At 36.4% G+C, this 27124-nt stretch overlaps 1 protein-coding gene across 2 annotated transcripts in view; it reads right to left on the bottom strand.

Annotated features, from left to right (window-relative positions):
- grik3 (glutamate ionotropic receptor kainate type subunit 3) overlaps positions 1–27124 on the bottom strand; it is a 149568-nt gene that overhangs the window by 41440 nt on the left and 81004 nt on the right. The window contains exons 1-10 of one of the 2 annotated variants that reach the window (XM_015034673.1): positions 24230–24293; positions 23543–23716; positions 22270–22527; positions 21981–22162; positions 18360–18413; positions 14784–14954; positions 13239–13382; positions 9340–9447; positions 7008–7121; positions 2658–2861 (exon numbers count right to left, since the gene is read on the bottom strand). In XM_015034673.1, the coding sequence (XP_014890159.1) occupies positions 2658–2861; positions 7008–7121; positions 9340–9447; positions 13239–13382; positions 14784–14954; positions 18360–18413; positions 21981–22162; positions 22270–22527; positions 23543–23716; positions 24230–24236 (1416 nt within the window). In that variant the 5' untranslated portion in view covers positions 24237–24293. Of the gene's footprint in view, positions 1–2657; positions 2862–7007; positions 7122–9339; positions 9448–13238; positions 13383–14783; positions 14955–18359; positions 18414–21980; positions 22163–22269; positions 22528–23542; positions 23717–24229; positions 24294–27124 lie in introns of those variants that run through there. The other variant, XM_015034672.1, reaches the window with a different exon arrangement.

Here is a 27124-nt window from a genome sequence, read left to right on the forward strand (position 1 = left end):
TGTACTTAAGTACAGTAACGAAGTACTTGTACTTCGTTACTTCCCACCACTGCTCTGATCTCAATCGCAAGTTGCCCTGGAAAGCTGACTAGGATCTATGAGGAGGAATGGGCCAAACTTTGAGGTATTTCAACTCGTGTTATACTCAAAACATTTGACACAATCATACAGTTTAAGAAGCAATTCTATCAGTCGTAAATAACTGTTTATAAAGAAAAAAACAAACAAACTATGAAATAATCTCAGAAAAAAACTTTACTTATGGTGGCCTTTGACAATTAATCTTTTTTGTAATCCTAATTCAGTTAATTTGTAATCAGAAAAAGAGGAAAATGTGCTGTGTCTGCATGCAGTTAATGTAAATATCTTGTTTAACTTCTAGATGCTAATGCTTACTAATGTTTTGCCCTTTAACAGCTTGTATTAGAATTTATGCACAGCACAGAGGTGTCTATCACCTGACGCTATCTCTTTGCAAAACAGTATTTAAATCTTATGTTATAAGTAGCTATTTATTAGTACCACAGCTGTTTTCTTTGCCTACAAACCGGTAACCTTTTTCACTATGGCAACGAGGACCATTTCACTTAAAAACCAAAGACAAAAAGCATATGTGCTTTTAAATTATGGCGTTGTGCATTTCCAGTTTGTGCCTGACTTGTCTGCCTCTGGTAATCCATTTGTTCCCTTAAAGGTTATAGTTATCAACGTGGATCTGGCAAAAAGCTTGCGTGTAAAAATAAAGTGCTGCAGTGGGAGTCCACCTTTTCCAACCCTTTCAGCACCAAGCCATTGACTCCTGCCACACAATTCCCTGCACTAAATGCCACTTACGCTATTACAAGTTTTCAGCTGAGTACAGCTCTGACCTGATGGGGCTGAGGACAAAGGGAGTGCACCGACAGGGACACTTATGAAATGCCAGCAGAGAATAACCACCACCAATTGAATGCAAGGCTGTTTCATGGCTGCTAAGGTTTTGAGTTTGACAGAGACTGCTGCGATCACCTACTGTCCTGTGGGAAGAAGATGGTCGACGTGTTTGCAAAAATCCTTTCGAGATATGCTTCATCACACGCTTTCTTCCAGACCCCTGGTCATCCAGCTGTGGCGAGTGTTGCGTTTCACCGAGTGACATCAGCACACTCATAACTTTTAGGCAACCTTGACATAATTGTGCCATAAATGTAACTGACAGGTTGGAAGGCTCTTCCTGACTTGTACTCAATCATAACTATATCACTGTCTCCATGGAGGACACAACCTGCAATTCAGATGAAAGGCAGGACATTCTGCAATGACACAAAATGGTTCTACAAAGTAAACAGGAATAGTGTCTAATGTTAAAAGGAATATTCTGACTTCCAATAATATTCTAAATACAAGTTCTTTCTTAGTTCATAGACAAAAAAATCAATGAGTATTTAAAATTAAGCTCGCCTGAGGAGTAGAAACAGATAAAGTTAATAAAAACTATGTTGTACAGATAATAATGACGGCTATATTCATAAGCAGTCTGGGCATAAAGTGAGTGGCTCTAACTGGGCCTGAGAGAAATTGTGGCTCAAGAACTCACACTTCTGTTTTAACACTTAACAAGCATCCACTGTTTAAAAACAACACAAGGTTTTACAAGTGTAAAAAATGTACAAAAGTGTAAAACAACACCCACTAAAGGCTGGAGAACTGGAGAAGAAGCAGCTAAAGCACGTGTCATTAATGTCTGCAACGTTCAAACCAAAAAGCTGAGTTGATGAAGCAAGAGAACTTTCTCGGCCATAATTAACATGAAACAAGCTGCGACACAAATAATCAATGAGTCATATCAAAACAGAGACAAATCATGCTAGTGTTAGTCTAGCAGTTTTACACTGCTAGACTAACAGTGTAACAGTGAAAGAATTGTGACCTTTAACGCATAAAAATTGGATAGGAGAAAATATATGTCACTGTCAAGGTAAACAGATTGAGAATAAAGTGTCTGGATCATATTCTTTGAGGTGAGTAGGATAAAATAACATTAATAATGCTGACAATGCAGTACTGACAAAATAAGTGTTGTCTTTCTTATAGCGTAGCATTTTGAGTTGATTTTATTAACATTATTGATCAGGACATCCTGATTGAAAACAGTTGTTTGGTGTAAGAGATTTGAAAAGTTTTTATTTATTTGAATTCTGAAATGTAACAATGACACCTTACTCTGCCCCTCACCCGTGACAAAAAAGTAATATTAGAAGATTTTATTTCTAAAAGATTTGTTTTGAACTGCAAGGGACCTTAAACCATCTTTCTTTACTATATGCACAATCTGGAATGGAACTTGGCTTACCATGGCTTTCAAGCATTTTGTTTTGTCCCACTTGCGCTTATTTGTATAAAATATAACTGGAAATTCTTGTACTACCGCAGCACCCAGGCAGTCTTTGAAATGCAAAAACATCTGACTACTCATATTCATCATCACTATAGTGAGTGAATACTTGTGTGAACATTTCAAACACAGTTATGGTGTTAATTAGTGAGGCTTGCAGATGCTGGCAGGTTTATTTTATCCCCATTATGTAAAGCATCAGGTAATTTTTTTTAGTCATTATCTCATCAGCTGAAGCCAGAGGGGGAAATAAAAAAAAAATATGATACAAAGCAAGACTTACATGTTCTATAAGTTCCCTAATCATGCCATTCCACTGTCCCTTGTCATCCTGTGAGCCGTATTTTCCATCAGGCACCAGGCGGATCTCATACGTGAAGCCCAGGATTTTGGCGAGCTCTTTCAGCAAGTCGATGCAGAATCCTTCAAAACGGTCGTTCCCAACCAGTGCCTTGTCAGACTTCTTAAGCATGACATATGGCTCCTCCTGCACGGACCCAAAAGATCAAATGAGAAGCATTGGTGAGGTCAGCTTTTTCAATTTGTTTCAGCACATGCACCTAATTGAAGAAAAGCGATCTGAGCTGACGAGTCGCTGTAGCACTTAACAGATAGTGACAGCAGATTCAAGTTCAGTGTGCAGCTACAGAGACTTAAAATATGAAAGGAGAGTGAAGTTTTTCCACATACAGAAACATGAAATAACCAAATGCTAAGCTACATTAGGCCTATACAAACTAAGCATATTGATGGATATTAACTTATTTAGCTGGTGGATACATCGCAGGCAGACGCTGTAATAAACTGTGACAAAGTCCCTTAACCAAGAAACAAAAGTTCACATCTGCCTTAAAACTATGAGGAAAATCAGCTTTCAGATATGAGTTAAATCAGTGCTGACAAGCGTAAAAAAAAAAGAACCATGAGCAAAATACTGGAAAACGCATAAACTTAAATTATGTGTTAAAAAGACTCATGATGGCAAATGGCATTTAACAAACAAAATAAGTGCATTTAACCAAAAGGGGCTGTCCGTTTTTTACAGTGTACAAAAAAAGACACACTCAGGGAAAAAAAACAGGCAGGTAATGTTGTTAAGATAATAAGTAGTAATTGCAAACTAGCTGTTTGAGCACAAACCCCAACCAGTCACTGGCATAAAATCAGTGACTGGTACAAGCAATCCTCTTATTACTCTATAAAGACCAGAATATCAAATAGATATTATTTGCATGAGAAATAAATATACTTGGAGCTACGTAATTCAGTGATTAGTTTTTCAATATTTAATATCAAAATAACTCAACATTATATATGAAAGTAACATTTTCTGTTCAGCTACCCAACAGTCTTTAGAGGCCGGCGATAATCCACCCGACTGATCACAATTTGTCTGATTACGGATGGAAAGCAAAAGTGAAAAGGAACATGAACACGATGGTGCCTTCATAAATTGTCAACATCCTCCAAAGGACAGCAACGGCACTGTTGCCCGCAGAGACAATGACTGAATCTGAATTGCTCATAAATTATTTCCTTTATTTGGTGCTTGTTACTATTTCCCTGCCAGATAGACTCGCAAAGTACTGATGTGCATTTAAAAACATGTCGGTCCATTTATGCAAAAATAAACTACAATTTATTACACCCAACTGCCATTGTATAATTTACTAACTGAGCTCAGAAGCTGAGTAATTAATTCTCTTGTGAAGGTGACCCCTTGCCATTGTGTTTTGTCAGTGGGAGAGAGAGGTTCAAAAGAAAAAAAGAGGGAGACACAAAGGAGAAAACTGGCGACCATAGCACTTACAGTATGACAATCAAAAAATTATCAGTTATTGGAGAGTCAAGAGTTAGTGAAATACTAGGGGACACCCAACCCATATTTGTTAATATGTATTACACCCAAAGCAGATAACTTGACATACTGAAAATTCAGAAACCAGTTGAGCTATTGATCTAAAATAAAATAGAATCATCACAAAAGGTCTTCTTTTTTAGTCAGCTGTGCTTGATTTTTTGCAGTTTTTATTATGTTATTTATTTTATTTTGTTAAATTAAATGTATTAAATTTAATGTTTTTAAAAAATGTGCCACATTTTTTAATACAGTATCGCCATTTCAAGATTGAGGGACAAGAAATGCTTCACATTAATAGGTTAATAAATAAAACTCCCAGAAATGATCCATGCAAAGAAGATATGACTTTTTTTGTCTGAGAAATCGTCCATCTAAGATGGGCCTATTGGCTCCTGCATGTAAATACAAAAATATTCTTAATGAATCTGGTACAGAAATTGAACAAATAAAATGTTTGCAAAAATGAAGAAGGGTACACAGGTTCTCAAATTTTTCCCACTGAGTGCTAACAAAATGTATTTGACTGTTCCTATAATATCCAAATCTGTTTGGATATTATAGACACAAAACTGCCTCTTAAATAAACGAGACATGAATACTTGATGACAATGCATTTAAATAGCAAAATGCTTGGCCAAAAACTTCGCTTAACTTGTCCAATTAACTTGATCAAAAAGTTTGCATGTTTAACGAGAAGGCCATTACCATCTGTTTCTAGCCTTCCCGTTTATGGAATTCCCCAAGGTTTGGACTCAAATCAAAGTCTTTATACCAGCTCAACCCTTCCAGTCGCAGCATGAGCGTGCACAACAAAAAGAGGAGGAAGGCAGGCTTGCAAATAGACATTACAGGCAATGGAGTGCAAACAATTATTGTAAGAGGAAAAACACATTAAGTGCCCTAATCTCTACTGCGAAGTTATCAGTATAAAGCTGTCAGATGTCTTGCTCATGCATCACTGAGAATCAGTGTGATGCAATTTCATTACACTACGAGGGGAGATTGATATTAAAATATAAGCTCTTCTTAACAGTTTGAAAGTTTTATGTTCCTAAACTAATGATTCCTGAAGAAACTGCAAATGAAGAAGGCTTGTCAGATCCAAAAATTATATATTTAAGAAGACAGAAAATAAAAGCTACTTAACACCACAATGGCATAAAATCAGTGACTGGTTCTGTATCGTGGTTCAACATTAGACCACTTAAATCCTTGTTCATTTTCTCCATTCTGAGACAGAATTAATATAGATAGCACCTGATAGGCAATAATTATTCCTTACCACAATCCTGCGTGTCATAATTATAGCTTTGTGGCTCAATATAGGCATAATAACAGTGTTTATCATTGTAACTTTAAGGGGTGTGCAGGGGAAGGCCTGTGCCTTCACCTCTGTGATAGCTCCTCCACAGACACCAACAGGCAGTGACAGAGCTAAGGACAAACAACGGCAAGTAAATGGCAATGTGGGTCTAAAAGAGGCATTTCTAGGTCTTTTTGTCTGAACGTGTAATTAACGCTAGTTTATAGTCTCACTTGCTCCATTTGTGCTGTTTTCTTCCTGATCTCCACTTCCAAAGCTTAAATGTCCAGTGAGCCAAGTTGCTACAACACACAATTCAGCAAAAAAATATTACCCTCTGATGATAATAGACAAACATTTGGCTTATTTTTTCCTCAATCAGACAAAACAGTAAAAGCATTCCCTGGTTAAGACTCAAATCATTTAGACATCTAGAATATAGCTGATGACAATTTGCTAAAGTTCAAACAGAGCATCAGAATGAGGTAGGACAAAATGATTTAAGTGAAGTTGCATGAGAAATGGACGTTTCCTCCAGTCAAAGTGTTTTACTAGGATTTTCACGAACAACCATCTATCAGGTTTACAGAGACCAACATAAATGTAGGTAATAAAGTGAACAGAGTGCATAACACCCTGCAGAGGCCCTTTACATGGCCCTTAGATTAGCTAAGGAGCGATGAGGGGAGAAGCGCAAGAAATGGGTTTTCATGGCATTGCAACTTCATGCAAACTTTACTTCATCAAGAGCAATGCAAATTGTAAGATGTAGACGTGTAAACACAACGCTATGCATCAATCAACTCAGGAATGAGAAATCACTCTTCTCTGTCTGGTAATCAAACCGACGAGTCTTGGTTTGGAAGCCGCCAGGAAAGTGGTACTTGTCAGACTTTATTATACCAAGCGTACATTTTTTCAGGGTATGGGATAGGCTCCTTCGTTCCAGTGACAGAAGCTCTTTATGATGAAGCACACAATAACATTTTTAGCAATTTCATGCTCTCAAAAATGTGGGGAGATAATTGGGATCACCCTATTCCAGTTCTGAAATAATTTTGCACCAGTGCATAAAGTAAAGTCCATAAGCAGATGGATGAATGAGTTTATTGTTTAAATGCAAAAAAAAAAATGATAGGGATGAATTAGAGCATAGATTCTCATCCAGGCTATCTTGTCTAATGCTTTTGCCTGAGCTCAAGTGCTCCCTTAAAAGTGATCCTTCCAAAAGCATGTGGAAAGCTTTCCTAGAAGATTAAACATGTTGCAGTCTATATCGTAATGGAATATTAATCACTAAAGCTTGCTTGTTTGCAAAAGCAGTTGTTACTTTAATTATGGCAATACAATGTATTAAAAAATGTTTTTGAAGTGGATTTTTTTTTTAAGAAAACTAAATATGTTAATTGCATTAAACCTGATTCCTAGCACATCATCAGTAAGAAAAGTTGGAAGACATGGTGACCTACCAGAATGGTGGTGATGACAAGAGAACGGTTAGACAGAGAATCAGTGATGTTCATCCCTTTTCGCTTCGGCACTTCCGTGATGTTAAGACCTCCTGACGCACTCCACTTCCCCACCTGTGGAAGATGAAAAGTGTGCAAGCTAAGTGTTCTGTGTCTGTTGGCGAGCTATGACCTCCACAGACTCCCCCGCCAACTGTTTCCCGCATTAGTGCCAGGTTGAACACATCTCCAGCAGCATTAGATGATTGGCTGTGTCACCTTTTATCAGCAGGCTAAGGTGCTCTGCAAAGTATGGGTAGTCAAGAATATACATTGATAGGAAAAAAAAAACAAAAAAAAAAACATGTTGGGTAAACCACACAATGATAACATTCTTCGAAGGGTATCGTTATTTGCCTGAGATGATCATGAAAATGCTGATGAACTACTAAAAACACCATATTACCTAATTTGCAATTATATTATTAGTGCTCTCAGTTTTAACAATATGTAACAATGAATGAAAAAAAAAAAAAAAAAAAAAAAAACTAAATGTTGAGTAGGACACTACCAAACACAGTGCTTATTTTAAACCTTACAGCTAATTTGAAAAGAATACAGAAGGAGAAAAATTGGAGCTTGGATTCCATTGTGCGAGTAATTTTTCTCTGCAGTGTCAGTGAGATAAGCAAAGTGATTTGAGCAAATAAAAAGAAGTTACACATGCAAGAAGCCTTAAGGCAAATATCTCAGCACATTGTAGAAACGCACTCTGGAACATATCATTAGCACAAATAGTCCTGTGGCTGTCTATAGCAATCTCTGTTTGCAACTCAAGCTTTCCACCAAGCCCTCCTCTGTTTCCTCTATTGCTACACTCTGAGCTTTTAATATTCACTGGGATTTGTGCTTGAGGTGAATCCATTTAAAGACGCTCACCATCCAACACACACAGACACAAGAGCACACAAAAGCATGAAAAGTGCCTGTTAATGTCCTCCCTGGCTAATCCAGGGAGAGGCATATGCTCTAATTTGAAAACCACATTAGTTACAGCTTGTCTCACAAAACCGGAGAGGACTCCAGGAGAGAATTTAAAAATATCAGGATGTTTTCCGCTTTGCAAAACTCCTTCTAATAGCACCGAATTACAATTAGTTCAATTCATTTAACATGATTAGCATGAATTAGTTGATTCAAAAGTTATTTTCTCATGCAAATACACAAAGAGCATTACACTTAATTCACCATCTTGGGCATGCTCTCGTCTACCAAAAGTGACACACTGAGAACCTGTTCATAAACTTAGGCTAATATTCAATTACAAGGGATTAGTTGGGAATAAAAAAAGTCCACATCTTAACAGGCTCACCCAGTTAAAGCCGATTCTGTGGATATGCAAGGAAAAAAAAAAAAAAAAATCCAGCAATCTGCAGCAGGCTGTGGATCAACGCTAACATGCCTGAGTGAAGGATTTGTCAAAAGCACAACAATAATACGGCATCAAATAATTTTTGCAACACTTCAGTTTAAATGGCTGCACGCAGGACAAGACGCCAGTGAAAAGGAGAAGAATCATTTCAAAGCTCTGTTCTGGAGGGTTACAAGCTGAAAAGTCTCTGCTATTATACTGTAGAGTCCTAAGCCTTGAGGGAGTTTTTGAAGAAGTCATAATGGGACTCATCCTTATTTTATTCATTCACACTGTATGAAAGCCACTTAGCAGATAATAGCTGTTGTAGTTGCCCTCCAGTATAATAAAATACTTTCTACAATTTTGCCCTGGTAGATGTTGTTTTTATCTTTTTGTAAAATGTACTTATTCAGTTTAGTGCCAAACACCATTTAAGCATTACCTCAAATTATCACTTAGAGATTCTGCTACTAACACACAATTGTGTAACCCAAACAATTTATTTTACTATCTACTAACTTATGCTTGTGTTTTAACTCCCAATACTCCTCTTAATAAAAAAGCCAAATGACACTTCAACATTAATATTTCAGTATTTTAAAAAATATCTGTGATTAATATCAAAAGATGTGAAACAGAATCTGAAGAAAATGTTTTCTATAGCTGCAATCTCAAGACTAACATCTACATTTATCTTAATAAATATATCCTCAATCTACTTCTATAGACGGATTCAAATTGGATTGCATACATACTTTATTGTTTCAAATAATGAAATATAATTTGCAAAGGATGTAGTAAAAGCCGATTGTATTCACTCACTGACTTTGCAGCTATATCCCCCATCCTGCGTAAGCATCCGGCCTCAGTGGAAAGGAACAGCTTTCCTTTAACAGGAAGGAACCTTCAGCAGAGCCCAGTTTGGTGAAACAAACTCACCTTTTCAAGTCCATCCTCCTTCAGACTGACGATGTCCAAGTCAAAGTCTGTACGTAACCCAGTCGTCTTGTTGAAGGACAACCTTCCAGTCAAACCATCCCAGTGAGACTGAAACATGAAAATGTTGCATATTAATAAAGAACATTTCAATTATATTAGCACTGCAGCAGATTTATTTTTCATATGGAAGCTTGAGTGATCCATCCATCCATCTTTCTATCGTTCTTGCTGCAATGTCATTAGGAGGTGGAATAACAGAATATATTTGCTTGTTGCGTAAATTGCAAAAGCCTTGCCTGAATGTAAATTTTAAACATTGTTTCTGTTCTTTAATTTATTTTGTATTCTTTATGTTTAGCAAATACTCTGATAGCCCAAACACATAAAAAGAAATATACTTCCTGCCAAAAAAAAAGTGCACTTTATCTTCCTGCTGAAAATAAATTCACTCCCACACATACACAGACCAAAAGCAAAAACACAACTATACAAGCTGCATTCCCTTTTTTTAATTACATTTTACATCTCAACGCCTCCGACACATTTTCCCTCCAGACTACGTAGTTAATTAACAACCATCTTCTTTTGCTTGATTCCACCCGAAGGAGAAAAACTACGACTGCCCCCTATTATGATTCCTTGATACTGGCACCCTCCAGAAATGACTGCAGGTGCAGCCACAACAGCATGCCACTTACCTGATCCTCTCAAATGTAAGCCATCTGTAAGCTTCTATGATACTAACAGCTGATGACGTTGCCCCTGAATTAGCATTTTCATTTTTAAATGCTATACTAACTAAAGAATGTGTATAAATTAACGCTTCTGCATAGAAAAAACAGAGATTTCTAATTAGGCATCGATGTCACTCTCATCCTGTCGCAGTCTCTGATGTGCACACTGGATGTTTAACAGGTCTTCACACAATAAGGCAATCAATCACCGTGTGTCAACCTATTGCACTTTACTAATATTTAAAACCCATTCTGTGACAACCTCACAACCAGCTAGCTGTCCAGCCTCCAGCTTGCAAGAACTTGTTGTGCAAAGATTGAACCTTCAAGGAGAAATCTGTGACACTCTATTTTTCAAAATCCTCCCATACCTCATTCCCTCTGGCCTATTGCCACCGAGGTGGGAGGCATGTTCAAACAGCTTTAATTCAGAAAATGACATATACTATGCCTCAGCCGTATCACATCCGGAGGGCCAATTCAACCTTCAGAACATGTCAGCCTCTGATCTTGAAGCAAGTGTAAATCAGTGGTGAGTTAATGTTTTATTACCAAACACTAGATGTTTAGCATTTGTTTAACCTTTATCAGGATTTGCTACTCTTTTCCAATATAATTGGGAAAGAAAAATTGGCCAACAATACTTTGATGTTTACTTAGTCTAATTGGAACAAATAAACACCAGACATTGTTGTACAAGCATGTAAATGTTATGCAAATAATACATTTCTGGCTTGTCTTTTGGCTGAAAATAGAGGATTGCCTCTGCAGCTCTAACAGTCTTTTAAAAGTAATATTTTATTAAGTAAGTATTAATATGTGGAGGTTAATATATAGAATACTTATAGTACTGATTCACATATTGTGCTATTCCTACTTCATTTGCTGCAGTTATCTACTCAATTTGATTAACTTTATTCCAACATTGGAACTCTTTTACAAATTGCATATTGCCATTTTGTGCCAACCAACGCAGACTGTTGTCATTTCACCCAGACAGTGTTTTATAAGTGGAAGGTTTTGCTCCATCCATCTAATATCTACACCCGATTATGCTTGCAGGGCTGCAGCCTTTCCCCAGCAGCCATTGCTGCTGAGATGTGGGGTGCAGCTGGTGCAGGAGGTCAGTCCAACGCAAAAGCAGAAGAGTTAGTTTTGCAAAAAATATACTTGTTTCAGAGTCGATGTAAATGCGAGGCATTTTCTCTTTCAAAGTTAAATAAGTGTAGAATTTTGTAATCCAATTGAAGATTAGCAGAATTTAACACACTTTTTGACAAATCAAAGCAAGCACAAGCAATTCAAGAATCAATCAATTCTACCCTGTCATGTTCTTGCCTTTTCTTTTTTGAAGTAAAATGTGGACTCTAACTTTAACAATAATTTGTAGTTACTGCTTATTACTATTGAGGCTGGTCTTTAGGAATCTGATGCTTTTCTTACCCTGGAAATAATGAGCAAAGATATATACAAATTTGTGCAGCTATTTGCTTGGATTTTGCACTTTGAAGCACACATTTGTTTTGCAAAGGCTTTGTGAATCCACTGTATGTAAAATACAAGGTTATTTAATTAGTGCAAAATCCTTGTAATCTTTTATGTTATATACACATTCTATGTCCTTAGATGTGGTTTAAGCAAAGAAAAAACCCTCATTACTGCAAGTCGGAACATAATATTTCATATCACCAAGAGTAAAATTAGTCTCTCTGTGAACTGACAAAGGTAGGCTGTTTTAGCACACAAATATAAAACATCAGCGTGCACGACTGCAAATACCTCAAAGGCTGTGGTGAAGTGTACCAAAATCACAAATACCTTCTAAAATCCTAACAGGTTTCTTTTTGTGTAATTCACAGACCTCAGAAAAATCTTGAACATGTGTGCAAAGGGGCTGTTATCTTGAGAACAGAGGCTGGATGAAAAGCAGAAATGACTTGAATCATCCCACCTTAGGTATTTTTGCAGGTCAGACACAAATGATACTTTGCTTCATATTCACTGGAGTGAGCAGAGGATTTGGGCTATGCCAATTTCAAGCAATATATTGCTTGAACGTATGTGAAGTTATTGAGCCAGGGATACCATACAAAACTATCAGGCTTATCTCTGTCAAAGATATCAGCTGGTAAAAGGAAATTCTTGAAAAACCCACAAGCTGTGTCTGTTCAAAATATACACCTCACCTTCGCTTTCTATCAAAGCTTCACAAGCTTTGATAGAGCAAGGAAAAGATAAACATGTTTTAGCCTTGATTCTCCTTCTGTTTACCAATCGTCTAAATATCAGTCTGAGCTAAAGTTTAAATATTTGTACATTTTATTCTTCATTCTATTATTTAGGTACAAGCAATGCAGTAACTAGGTTTGTATTTTTACACAAGTCAAAAGATGAACTACACAAACACTTATCTGCACAAGAGATGCAACAAAAATTCAAACGGTTCATTTTCCCCTAGTCAGGGTTAGTACGAATCTGAGTAACAATGAACAATGACACTTATCAGTCTAGATGCTGTTACTGAGTAAATAGCACTTGCAATGCTGGCTGCAAATTCTGATAGCATGTGCATCACAGAGCTGTTTCTGTCAACACTGGATGGGAAAGGTTGTCAGTAATTTTCTCTGACAAAATGAATAATTCTTATGGTAAATTACAATCCAGAGAGTGCATTCTGTCTTACAGGTTAATGATTTCGTTTAAAAACAACTAAACAGAATCCCTACTATTTGTAAAATCTCTGAACAACATACAAAAGAAAAAAAAAAAGAAATATGACAAATTATTTTCTTATTTAAACTTCCAGATACAAACTGAAGCAACTCGGCACATCTCTGATTTGTCATTTTGTCTGAGGCACTGTCAGATGCTTATGTTGAATGTGATAAAAGGCAATTATACAACATGTGCCTCCAAAAGGTTATGGCATCTTTTATCCTGAAAAATAGGTTATGAGTAGAGAGAAATGATGAAGCTGACAAAAAACTGCTTTGATGTGTGAGTCAAGCTTAGCTTCTCTTGGTAGCAGGTCTGACATATTTAGCTAGAGATCTAAATAAGACACAGTTACTAGGCTTCCACTTCTGTTCTCTGGTTAACCACTCAGTGTGTTTCAACATAAATAACTGAGAGTAAAACAGCAGCAGGCCAAAGGTGACCCATCACCTCTTTGATGAAACTCATGAAGCGGCCTCCGAATCTCCAGGGTTTATGTCGGTGGCACTGCAGTGAGTTCACAGTCATCTGTGGAGCGTGCTGGTATGAGACGGACACAATGTGGACAGCATCATAGGTCAGAGCTGCATCTGTCTGGAATAAGGGGTGAACATTATTTCAGCTGGCGGCTATAGACAATAGTTTTCACACTGACATAACACCGAAAATCCATTTCAACACAGACACTATTATGGGTGGAAATTAACGCACACCACAAGCCAAATACAGGGACATTTATCTGTCTGGTAAATTTGGCAAGGTTACAATTTAAACAGGAGAGTGGCATTTAATTGCTTCAACTGTTGGGTGTAGAAATGAATGAGAGCTGCTCTGCTTTTAGATTGCTGCAAATGCAACCCTTTTTATAAGAAGAAGTGAATAGCATTTTCATGTGATATTTGTCTCAAGAGGTGACACTGGCAACCAATAAAAATTATATATATATAGTTCCTTTGATTTGACGATCTGTCCAGGCTAATGGAATACAGATTTCACAAATGTAAATCAGACTTACAAGCAACAAAAAAATCCCTATAAAGTCTGTACAACTAAATTATATTTATATTTTAAAATCAAGCAGTAACATAGCAAAATGTGGAAAAAGTTAGTACTGTGAATACTTTATGGATACACTTCATATTCTAAGAATAAACACATTTTATGGTATCTGCTAATATATGACAAAAAACTTTCATGAAAAAGACAACAAAATTGCATTGCTAGTTATTCTTTTAGAAAGTATGATTGTGACTGTTTTCCCTGTAATGGTGTGTCTGAATTTGTTTTTACTGTAAAGTGACAGCAGTCAGTGGTAAACACTGGACTTTGAAGCAGAATTTGGCATGAAATCTTATTAGACTCTCAGAATAAATCACAAATTAAGAATTGGTATTTTTAAATAACCCGCACATTCAGTAAAAAGTTAAAATCTTGAGTATCTTGTGTTTATCCCAGCTGGTAATTTTCTTATATTTTGTCTTCGCTGTCAAGTCTGAATAGGCAAAGGTTACTATAATTTTTGTCAAAAACATACTGGCACAGAAGGTACCCATTCTTTTACAGGTGGGAATCTTTTAGTGTTTCATGATTTGATTAAAGTTTTGGGTTACAATTCCATTCTAAATCAATTTTCAATTTGAAGTGATTTTTCATAATGATTTCTGCTTCAGTCTATAGGTGTGCAGATAATTCTCGTGACATAAATGATCTCTAAGCCAAAATAAAATAAAACAAAATCCATTTTCAATGGTTGTGCAATACTGACTGCACTACTTTTAAAACAAATCAAAATATCACACTTGCCCATTCCGCATTTCAAGTGTGGAACTTGAAGAATATTACAAAATAGTTCATGAAAAACAGCATTCATACTGTGCACTGGATTACTCTTGGAACTATTCACGTCACAAAAATGATCATTTGATATGAAAAACAAACTGAATATGTTTCTGATTTTGTAGTTTTAAAAATAAATTAAAAATTCTATATTTATACCGTCATGATGCCTTCCAGCAGGCCTGAATCTGGTTTAGGTGGAATTTGTCTTTCCATTGACCATTTCTCCACAATAGATGCCACCTGGGGGTTGTCCACATTGAGGATGCGAAAGCCAGTCATGTTGACACCACAAAAGCGATATGGCTCTAGATCAATAGCCATCAGGTCCTTTTTGAGAAACAAAAGAAAGAAACGAAAGGTTGTTATGCAGTCAGGCATTACTGAACATCTTGTGTTTGAAGTACATACTCTGTATCATTTGTCCTCATATAGAGATAGATTTGGACAGCATCAAATAAAAACAGAGAAATATCTATTTAAGACAGAACAAAGAATAATTTAAACTTTGCATTATAAATCAAATCAGACAGAGCACTAGAGTTCAAAAGATTTTTCCTGACATGGTCACATTTATATGAATAATGGCTAAACAGCCCAAGCAATAAACATCCCAACCACTTTTTTTTTTTTTTTTAATTGGTTTTTAAAAAAAAGGCATTTTTTTAAAGGCTGGCAGATTATTAATTATTTGCTTGTAGCTTGGAAAATTAAAGAAAACACCAAAACAAATCATTTGTTTTGTATCATATTAATATTCCGCTCTTGCATTGCCTTGGCATCTTCAAAAAAAAAAAAAAAAAAAGGAATTCAGTCTGAGCCTTTGTAATGTCTGGAGCAGCGATTGTATCTGATGTGTGAAGTCACAAGTTGACACACGTCATGTGAAATTGGGCCGCGGGGCTTGGAAAAGACATTTGGATGAACATAGATATTTCATTAGCACCCTGTGGAGGAAGAGCCGGGGGACGGAGAGCATGTAAGACATTCACTAAAGAATGGCCATTGTTACCCTCTGATAAAGCTGTCTTTTTTCCTTCTTTTAACGTGCAGAATAATTTGTCCTTTCTAAATGAAGCAAAGAGTAACCCAGATTACCACTGCTGAAAATGTCTGAGGTATAGATTTGAAGTTGGGAAAGTAAACTAACGGAAATCTTTGGACTATACAAATTCAATTTTATTTTTTTAATATAGCAAAGCATGTCCAATCCTCTCTTACTTTGTATTTACAATTGTATTTACAAATATTTACAAATGGTGATTTGTTCTGTACTTGTTTTTCATATTACAGAAAGTCAGACAAATAAAAAAACTTATGAAAAGTTCTAGTTTACTTTTATCAGAACTAAGTATCACACACACGCACACATGCAACACAAAACACATACGTAACATGATCCTACATTTGCCTTATACAGAATTTTTTTCTGCAGTTTAAGATGCTTTGAGAGAATGCAAAAGTGATACAGTAGGGGAAAACATAACTAAGTTCTTAGCTCGCTGTGGCAAGACAAGGGCTATGACAGTTTCATTTCAAAGGACAAGGAAGTTATTACCCCCATAGCTCTGTGCTTTTGCCTTTTCACGCTCTAATAAGTCGGCACTTCCCTCACCTCTGAAGATAAAACATAGACATCAGTGAACTCCATCGAGAGGAAATTGTATTGCCATGTACACGGTGCAAGAATTCATTACTTTGGATCAAATAAAGTTGCCAGGTATAATCTTCTTAATGGGATATCTATCAGTAAGACAGCATATTGGAGTTTTAGATAGGTATAACACTGATCCTATCAAGATACCCATGTCTTATGTACAAAAAATATAGTTGGGAAAATGCAATAAAACAAATGCATAAAAATGCTGCTGAATACTCAAAAACTCAATACAAGAATATAAATAATCTTCAGATTTCCATATTAAAGCAAAACAGATGCTACATGAACATGACACACCACATAACAATGTCATTGCTCCGCTGTCAACTGTGAGAAATGACACACATCATATCTGGACCCCTGTGTCATAACATATTATCACAACAGTCTGGCCATGCCTGCAGAGACAGTGAGTGTGAGCGCTCAAGAGAGTCAGGAGACAAAGACAGTAACAGAGGGTGAAAGGAACAGCACAGAGCATGCTGCTTTGTATTCCAGTTCAATCTGCTGGTTCCCATTTAGGCAGGGTAACGGAGAAAAGCAGCCCCCTACGGACACTTGTGTTGAGTTTTTTTTAATTTTTTTTTTTTATTCTATCACACAAGGTGAGAAGGTCACTGCTATAAAGCCAGTTATTTTAAGTAGTTTACATTATTAGCAATAAAATAGTAAATAAAAAATGAACTGGCTGGAATTTTTGTTTGTGTAGACATTTCTATTTTTAGACTTTGTACCAGGATTTTATGAAGTTCATCATAAGACAGTGTCCATAAAAAGCCCTCATCCATGTGGATGTTTTACATTTTCATTGCTTTATAAATTATCATTAACAACAAAGTTTAATAAAAAAAAAATTTAACCTAAAATAAGTGATTGCATAAATATTCAGCCCCTCCAAGTCAGTGGTGACTGAACAGAGTCTGTACAGTCAGGTTTCAATCAGACTTGAACATCTGCCATTGCAATTTCACGTCATTCTTCCAAAAGTGTTACACCTTTGTCAAATTGCGTGGGCAACCCAAGTCCAATGCTTCAGGTGATTGTCTTGCTTAAAGTCAAATGTTCTCTTACAGATGAAACAAGACATCTGCAAGGAATTCTCTATATTTTGTTGCATTTATTTTATCTTCCACCTTTACAAGAGCTTTCAGGGCCTGTGACAGAAAAAACATCCCCACAGCATGATGCTGCCACCACAATGCTTCACATTGGGGATGGTGTGCTTATAGTAATGTTCAGTGTTTATTGTTTGCATCGTGTCTGGTTGACAAAATGCTTAACTTTGTTCTTGTCTGACCAAAGAACATTGTTAATATGAGTTTTCTTCAACAGTGGTAATGGTAACCATTATTAAACCGATAATGGACGTTTCAAACACAGGTGTCTTTATACTACAATCTACTGAAAAGCATTCAGGTAATTTCCATTCCATTCATTGTTAGCGTACCATCAACAATTGGCTGGACCTCTGTTGAATTTGGTCAGTCACTTTAAAGAGGAAGATAATAAAATTTTTTATTTAATTCTTATTATTTCATAGAAATTCGCTTTCACTTGAGCTATAGTGTTTTTTTCTTTTACTTTTGTCATGAAAAACAAGTTTTGTTTCATGATTTTTGGTTTGTAAAAGAAATAAAAGGATAAAACATTCAAGGGGTGAGTACTTTTTAAAGCCACTGTACATGTTTGTAGTCTGACCTGTAAACTTTGCAGCATAATGTTACCTATAATTTGTAAGCATTAATTTCACATTTTACCAAACTTCCCATTAACTGTTTATTTAATTCACAAAGCAATAGGTCTAATCTTCATCAGTTTACGATGATGAAACATTCAATTTTGAATCTCAATCTGGCGTTTTGTGGAATTTCAAAGACTGCTGTTGACAGTCCTATGAAGCAGTGTTTACCACTGCAAACCTGGGACTCCATTGTGCCTCCGACTTGTCAAACAAAATTGATGTTATGGACTGGATCCAAACTCCATTGGCAATTAGCCACTATTCATGAAAAATTCTAGCGGAGAAGAGATGAGAACAAACGAGACTATTTGCATTAACAAGCATGGTACATTACCAGAGTGGTGAAGATATAGTGGTAATACTCTGTCATCATGCCCATGGTCTGGGCCTGGAAGGATACAGAGACAAAAACATGGAATTAAAGGTGTGAATGAAATGAGCTGGGGCAGGGAAAATTATTATTTTGTCATTTGAGAGTGTTCATTATCCCAAACAGCATCCTTACAACAAGCAGTCCCACAAAGATCCAATAAAAGAGCCATCAGTGATGGAGAAAACATTTGTTTTAATGAGATTATTGACTCATATCATGATAGTTTTGCAAGCAAGATTCCGCTACCACTTGCTAATGTTTCTTAGCCAAAAGCAGACTGTTGATTTACCATTTACTAACATGTCTTTAATGATTTTCTTTGTATTTAAACTGGTGGTTTGGGGCATTTGATGCCACCGCAACACAAAAAAGAGTCTCAATCAAGGACTTACTAGTCTTTGCATTATATCCAAACACTCCATCGCTGCAACTTGTTTCACTCCATCTACACTCAAAGGCATTGCATCCACCATCGTGTCTGTGCTTTCCATTCTACTGTACCATGTGTTATGAAAAGAAAAAAAAAAAAACCCTCAAAACTCAAGGTTATGCAAAAGAGATGTTAAGCCTCTGTGGAGAAAATTCACCTCTGCAACTACAGACATCAAGCCAAATACCTGACATTGAAACTTTGTTTTATATATTTAATTCAGTCAGGTTATTAGTATTAGATATCTCCATTCAGATTCAAAGAACGTATAATCTATTTATTTTTTATTATTTTTCAAATATTCTCATCAGTAATAGAGTGAAACCATGGGACAAAGGCAGTTATTTTGTAAATAAGGCACAGTCATCCCTATCATTGTCATTTTCATAATCTGAAATAGAATATAATTTGAGTGATGCATGTTGAGTCACAATGAGATTTTTAAGAAAAAAAATTGCCTTTCATTTTGTTAAGCATCATTGCATGTCAAGAAGAAAATCCAAGAGCATGACAGAGAGGTGATCTGTATTTTAACATAATTTAACTCTGTAGTTGTCATAAGGTGATGTGGTTGAGGTGGTGAGGAAGAACGCAGGGAGGACTCAGGATGACGATGGTGATAAATGTAATGATAAAGTCGAGGTACAGAACAACGGGGAGCACAAAGAACACAGGGAAACGGACTGGTACACAACGACGACATTAGACGAGGACCCGACAAGAGACAGAGACAACAGGTGGACATAAATACATGCGGGGTAATCAAGGGAACGAGACACACCTGGAAACAATCAACGGGAAGACGCAAAGACAGAGACTCAGGGAAACAGGATAACAACAAACACAGAAATAACTCAAAAATAAACACACAGAAACACGGATCATGACAGTAGTGCTGCAAAACATATTATTTTGGGATTCATACTGACAAACATGAATGATACATAGACTAAAAGTGAAGTACAATTATTATTATTTTGCCTTGGAATCTGGATGTAAAGCAAAAAGGCATCTAGATGTGGCGTACATGACATGCAGAAGTTCAAACAGAGCAACAGCATTCATAAGAAATGGGATTTTAGAGATTTTGAATATGGCACAGTTGCTGGTGGCAGACAGGCTGGTTGGAATTACTGGGATTTTCACGCACAAACATCTCTTGGCTTTATGGAGATAGTCTATAAATTAAAAACTTTCTAGTGACCAGCATATGTGCAAATGACAATTTTTTGATTATGTTAGAAGTTAGAAGAGTGGACAAACTACTTTGTACAAGGTAACGTATAAATTATAGAAAAGCAATACTGGCTTAATTAACAACTTCTTCCAACCAAGGGATGAAGAAAACCATCTCTGAAGGCCCAACGTGTCAAATCTAGAAGCAGATGGTTCACTGCAGCAGAAGACCAAAATGAGTGTTACTCCTGTCAGCAACGGACATGAAACTGAGACTACAATTTATAGAGGTTGCCCGAAACTGAATAACTGGACTGACTTTGTACACCCCTGACCTATGTACAAAAAATTCTAAAAATAGAAACTCCATGTTTTGTCAGACAGCAGTGTATTTTAGAGCTACTTACTTTAGCAATATCATTTTCAAGGCTGAGGGACAAACAGAGGGTTGTACCTGTCTAAAAGATTGTTCTCATTGCTGCTGTTGCTTCATCTTTATTGAGAAAAATTACACAAAATGTCATGGCAAAGGAAAAGTTTTCCTTTGCCATGGAAACCAGTTTAACCCATAAAATAATATCAGAAAAAACATACCTGTTGCTTGCTGCTATTACCATTACAGCTAGAACATTTAATTGTCACTCCAGTAATCTTTTTATTGAACATCTATTCAATTGCTGTAATGAATCATCATTGTTATTGTTCCATGGCAAACAAACAACCTCTGGATAAATAAAACTGATTAAAATATGTCATATTGAAACTGAAACTTGACGGTGCAACTTTTTTGCCTCAAAGTTTTATCTCACGACTCCACTGAACAAGACACTGACGTCTTTGCATTAGATGTGCGCTCTGGCTAGGAGCGATCATGTCATCTTCTATCACAGCAACAATAGAGGACTGAGCTATTTAAATAACTTTTTTGGCAATGATGCCTTTGGTAAGCATATTAATATAAGTTGACAGAAATCTGTAGAAAGGAGGGGGATTTAACAGCCTATTCTTGACATCTATAAAACATCAGGCCACCTACACATTCATCACTTAGTGCAAAATGCTGTCAGCTCCCTGTTGACTGACATTTATATCAAATCACATTTATGTTCTGTTTCAATAAGAAAGCATAACATGGTGCTAGGTTTGGAATATGCAAATATGCTTTTGGATGGATCCATTTTCACTGTGCATCTTTGCATCCATAGACTGTGTGAAAGAATGCATCAAAACAATGAAATTCACAAAACGGAAATATGATCTACAGTCAAACAGGTTGTGACTAATTGGAACCTTAAGATATAAAGGAGGCAAATATAATGGTGCATGCGTATAATTTTAATGTTTCTTGGATGTTTCTGTTTAAATAAGAAAATTAATTAATATTCTCTACAAAAAATAGAGACCTGCACAGAACAGATGTCTTAATGCTGACAATAATTTATACACAGCTTGACTCTGCTTATGATTAAGTGATTTCTAAAGGCAATTTGTGGCTCTAGATTTTAATTAATGGTATTACAGTTCATTTTGGCTGAATACATATATAAATGTTACCCGTCTAAGCCATAACTGTAAAAAAAAAAAAAAAAAAAACATGGATCCACTGCTTTCACTGCACACTACATTATTGCACTACTTTACCTAGGTCTATCACATGAAATACATTGAAGTTTTTGACAAAATATGAAAATGTTTAAGAGACATTAATACTTTCAGGAAGGTAATGCATGAGTGCATCAAATATTGTTCTTATCCCCTTAAGCATCGGAACGCCTCCATTCCGTTTTTCCATTGGAGAACAGGAGAACAGTCTCTTCTTCAGTGCATTTCAAACTGTGCAGCTGATGTGTTACAGATCTCACAGCATTAGAACCATAGCTGAGGTGACTGAAGCTGGAACTGGTTAGATGGGAACCTAAGGTTGTCCAGTCTTCTGGTTTGATACTCAAGGTTGTCTGTAAGAGTTTAGAACTCACCTGTTTGAGAATTTGTGCAGCCATGTGGTGACTGCAGTCAAAGATGATGCGGAACTCCCGACTTCTCTTCATTTCCTTTAGAAGAGGCCTCGTATCCTCCGTATCTAGAGGAAGCTGGCGGATCTTTAATCGAATGTTATACCTTGATGGGGCCATTATCAGCTCCTGTAACCTTATTAGACCTTGCAGAAAACAGCACAAATAAAGGCACAGCTTTTTCTGTTACTTACTAGAGCACAGAAAAATAAATTTGTGTTTAAAAGTATGCAGTTATTTGTAGTCTCCTCACCTGTGCTGTCGTCATATACAACAGTGGCTGTTTTCCATTTAAGATACTGCACGAGGTCCAGAATGGCATAGCTTAATGATGAGTAATCTGGGTATAAATTGGCATAAAAAGTGTCCCTGTTGTCCATTGGGTGATGTTTCCACCGCACCTGGATGTGTGGCACTTCCAGTGCATTGCAGATGGACTGCACAGCATTTGAAGATGAGCTATGTGAAGGCCCAAATATTGCAACCACACCTAACGACAGCTGGTCACAAGCTAATGGAAGGAAAGAGATGAGAGCTTGATAATGGGTACACTTGCTGGGCAGCACCTAGAACAAAAAAAATTATCTAATACAAGATTTTAAATGCAAATGTTACAGTTATTTATTTCAGAATAACTGTACACGTAAGGGGCTCTGATGTTGTTCCTCTAAACTAGAGTTGAAATAAAAACTTCCAGACAAACACAACCATAGGGAAAATCACCGACTTAACAGTTGTTTATGTTGTTGCTAATGCATTTGTCAGGGGGCTTTGATCAAAAATGACTTACAAATGACGACATAACAAAGCAGTCAAAAGTAAGGTAGCAATTGTTGTTCAGAAAACAGCCATTTACACCCTGGGTTATGATGGTCAGCCAAAAAGACAAGCAATGTGTTAACTGTCACATTGCTTGTCTTAAGCCAGTCCTGAACAAGAGACATCAGATGAAAGTTAGTTGGGACGATGAGAGAAAGTTCTAGACTGTTACTCAGTGGTCCAAACTCCTCTTTACTAAAGTGCTTTTTTTTGGTGGGGGGAAGCAGCAATACATGCAAACACATTCCAACCAAGCTTAAAAGGCATACCGTACACAACATGAACAACATTTCAATGATATTCTTATTTATTAATATTTACGGGGAGCGACTCGCTACCAGATGTGGTAAATAAATTCTGGTGCATTATGTCATTATTATTATTACAAAAAGGCAAAGAGGGGATCACCATAACTCTCCTTTGTCTGACCCTTTCTTTAAGATTACATCTAAAAATCCCAAGAGGTTTTGCTGTTTACATTTTGGTTTCATTGAGAGATATATTTTGGTATAATGAGTTTTTAAATTTCATTAAAACAAGATTTTCTTTCTTTTTTAACAAGTTTTGCATTGCATTATAAGGAGAAAGTTTTCTTCTTTAAATAAGGTAATGCTCCCGAATTTATTTCTTAGTTTTTGCAGTTGAATGCTTCTGCAGGAAGTGCTCATATCATTGCATTAACAAGTCCTTCAAGTAACATCACTTACCTTTTCTTGATGCCTCAAAGCTGTCGTAGATATTAATCCTCTGTATGTCGTATGTTAGTGTTGTGTTTGGCAACAAAGTCCTGTTTCTGTTGATATTATTCACAGCAAATTTAAAGGCAAGTTCTTCTGCACTAACAAGTGAAGCAGGTACGTCTGTTTGTTCGAAAATCCCACCTGAAAAACAGGAGACAAAAGCACACAAGGTGGTCATGAAATCTGCTCCCAAACATAAACACAGGTGAAAAAAGATACACAGGCATAGTTTTGGGTAGTCACAGACAGGGAAATATTGAGAGACATTTGCACTTAGGAATAGCAGTAAAGGCAGCAGTGCACATTACATGAGGTATTGAATTTACTCTGCAAACATTCAGCAACCCTCTCCATTTTCAGGGAATACTGAAAAAACCAATATGAGCTTTGAAGTCTGAGGCCGTAATGGATTTAAGGAGCGTGTATGTGTATGAGCGTATATGTATGTGTGTTTGTGCTTGTATGTCCACTCCATCGCAGCAGCAGAATATCTTAAGCTCTTGTCTCTCCATTAGGATATCCTTTCATTTCACCTGAATACCACATTGGTGGAGCAGATATCCGGACTTCAGCACTGTTCTTTTACATAACATTCAAAGAAAAGCCTTTTTTGTTTTCCTTTTAAGATGGTGTAGACTACAGCTCAAAACTTACAAAACATGTCTATATCAACATCAAAGTAAAGTGGTGCTTCAGATGGTGGTGAGTGTTAGACCATCAGTTCAGCTCTACTCCCTACAGTGTAGAGAGAGCGAAAAAAAAAACTTTTTTATTTTAATATTTCAAGTATTTCTCAAGTTTTCTCAAGTTAATCCATAAAATAAGGACCTCTAAAAACGTTAAAAGATATTAAAGAAAAACAGTGTTGCTACGCAATGCACTGGCAGCCTGTGTCCCACTTCTCACTCAAAGACAGCCAGAAATAGATACCACCATTTTAGGATTTTTATAGATAGACTGATAATATAATGTACTACAGTCATTTTTAAATGCATGTTGGTTGGCAAACTGTGCAGAAAACATACATGTTTTGTCTCCATCAACAAGGTTCAGACAGAATTTTGGTTGGACATTTGACCAGACTTAATTTGAACTGTTTCCCTGGCACAGAACCAGTTTTTAGTTCACAAATTTTCAGTAGAGGTCAGGGTCAATCTAAAAGGTTAATATTAGCTTACATTCACCGTTCGAAGACCGTGGGCCCAAAATGTGACTATGACTTCAATCTTCAAGTGCTGGCAGTACTTTACATACTTTACAACTGCAAGAACATGAAGAACATGTACACATTGCTCTTTTTCCCTTTTTAAATCTCATAGATATATATCTGCAAGAGGAAAGAAGAATGTGTACATATTGTGGTCTTGTTTTGCTCTTTTTGTGAGGTGTTCTTTGTGTTCATCAGAAACTGCATGGGGAAAAATCTGTCTGAAAAAAAATCTGAAAAATCTGTTGGTTTCAGCAAAAAACGCTTTGTAGCACCGATCTCCAGGTATACATTTACACAATTTGAAACCAGGATGTGTGGGGTTTGCAGAGATAATTTTTTTAGCCTGTTGCACATTTCTTGCTCTTTCACAAAGTAACCATCCAGACTGCTACAGCTGCGAAAACAGCTACAAACATTATCCAATTCAGCACCTTTAAACGTGATGCCTGATGTTTAAAACTAAAATATGTGAAGAACCACAACTCATGGCTAATTGGTAAGACTATGAATGTAGCATCTTGTGTCGAATGGAAGACAACAAAGTCTCCCTGTGGCTTGGCAACAGACTAAGAAGACAGCTCAGACAGCTTCTTAAAAGATGTTTGCAAAAACATCAGTTTGCGAAGAGAGATTCATTCCTCAAGCTCCACTCTCATCAAATTATCCCTCTCTGTCAGAAAGCAAAATGTCTCTGCTCCTGTTCTGTCAACAAAGTTAAGAAACACAATTTCCACTTTTATCAGCGCCTGAATGTCTGTCATCAGGTTTACTTTTATTCATCATTTGAGTCACAGACACAACCTTTCAAAAACTTTCCACATTTCAATACATTGAAAAAATATGTATAACTAAAGTGAAGTTATAGTTCTGGCTCCAGTATTTATTTGACTATTAAGAATATCAAATCTGTGAGAATCCAAATTTTATAAAATAATAACTGATTAAAAGGTTCAATTGAAGTTGCTGGTGGTAATCTATGGACACTACCAAACAATTAAAAATCCAGCTTTGGCAATGGAAAAAGGCTCATTTAGATTCAAAAAGGGAGTGGCTAATGATCAACAAATGTCGAGTAACAGATAATTGAAACCATATTATTCATGATAGGGAGAAATCCTTAAGATAGCCATGTTATTAAAAAAATCCACACAGAAGGGGCATCTATTAGAGTGTAACTTTTGTATAATTGTATAATTTTTTTTATTGAACTCATGACTATTCTGATTATCACAAAAATCTGTAAACGGAGTTCTAATGAGAGCTTGTTAAAAAAAGGAATTTACTAAATTCTAGCATAAAATAAAATTTAAACTTATTCTCTGTATGTAAAGGTAACAAGACTATAGATAACTTAAGATGGCTGCCTCAAGTGATCTTGATCTTCGGATTTGAAGTTGGTGCAGTTAAAGCTTTGTCCTAACATTCTGCTCTTTAATTTATTTCACCGTTTTTACATTGTTGTGCGATATGATTTTTGAAACATTTCTTTTCCACAGTGGGAGTCTGACACTGCATCACACACTGATGAAGGAGAATATATTTTGAGATCTATGGTAAAGTTGCAGACAGCAACCAACTAAAAATCTTCAGCATCACCTTTTCTTCTCTGAAGCACTGAAGAATAATGGAGGCTACAACATTATTTTGGAACCAGTGCTTTGTGTGCCTGCTAAGCTGTTCAAACAAAGTGGTGCAGCATGGCGAGCTTAGTGAAAGAAAACAAGGGAAGAGTAGCATAAATCGGTTGTTATGAGGTTTTCTGAGATTCTACACTAATGAAAAACATAATTAGTTATGGTGATAAATAATACGTAATTCGTATGAGCGGTGTAGAGGTGTATTCAAGGAAGTACATACAGTTTACAGTATGTATAACATGACACAACATAAGTGAATAATACACAGGGGCGCAGCCAGGAATCTCGGGCCCCATGATTAAAAATTAGATTGGGGCCCCCTGTGCAGCTAGTGTTACAATTTCTTGACCCATGAAAAGCGTAATAATTTTAAAGGCTTGCAACTGCCTTGCTTTCTTTGGTTCAATACTGATACTAGCACAATATTTACTGCCCATGAATATGCAAATAGTATGCAACCTATTTGCATACTGCATACAGTATGCAAATAGGTTGCTTAAATTTTTTCTATTAGTTTTACTGAAAGGTCTCTCCCCACGAGTAACAGTCATCTAGGCAGCGTGCAAAATATATAACATGACACTATATAACTAATAAAAAATATGTTTTCTCCATATTTGTTAAAGCTGTCACCATGTCGTGCCAGTTTGGTATGAGACAGAAAATCTGTGTAAACTATTACTCTTCTCCACCTCCTCCCTG

This window comes from Poecilia latipinna, unplaced genomic scaffold (genome assembly GCF_001443285.1).
Source record: "Poecilia latipinna isolate Pla-1442-1.1 unplaced genomic scaffold, P_latipinna-1.0 Scaffold308, whole genome shotgun sequence".
NCBI classification, from domain to species: Eukaryota; Metazoa; Chordata; class Actinopteri; order Cyprinodontiformes; family Poeciliidae; genus Poecilia; species Poecilia latipinna.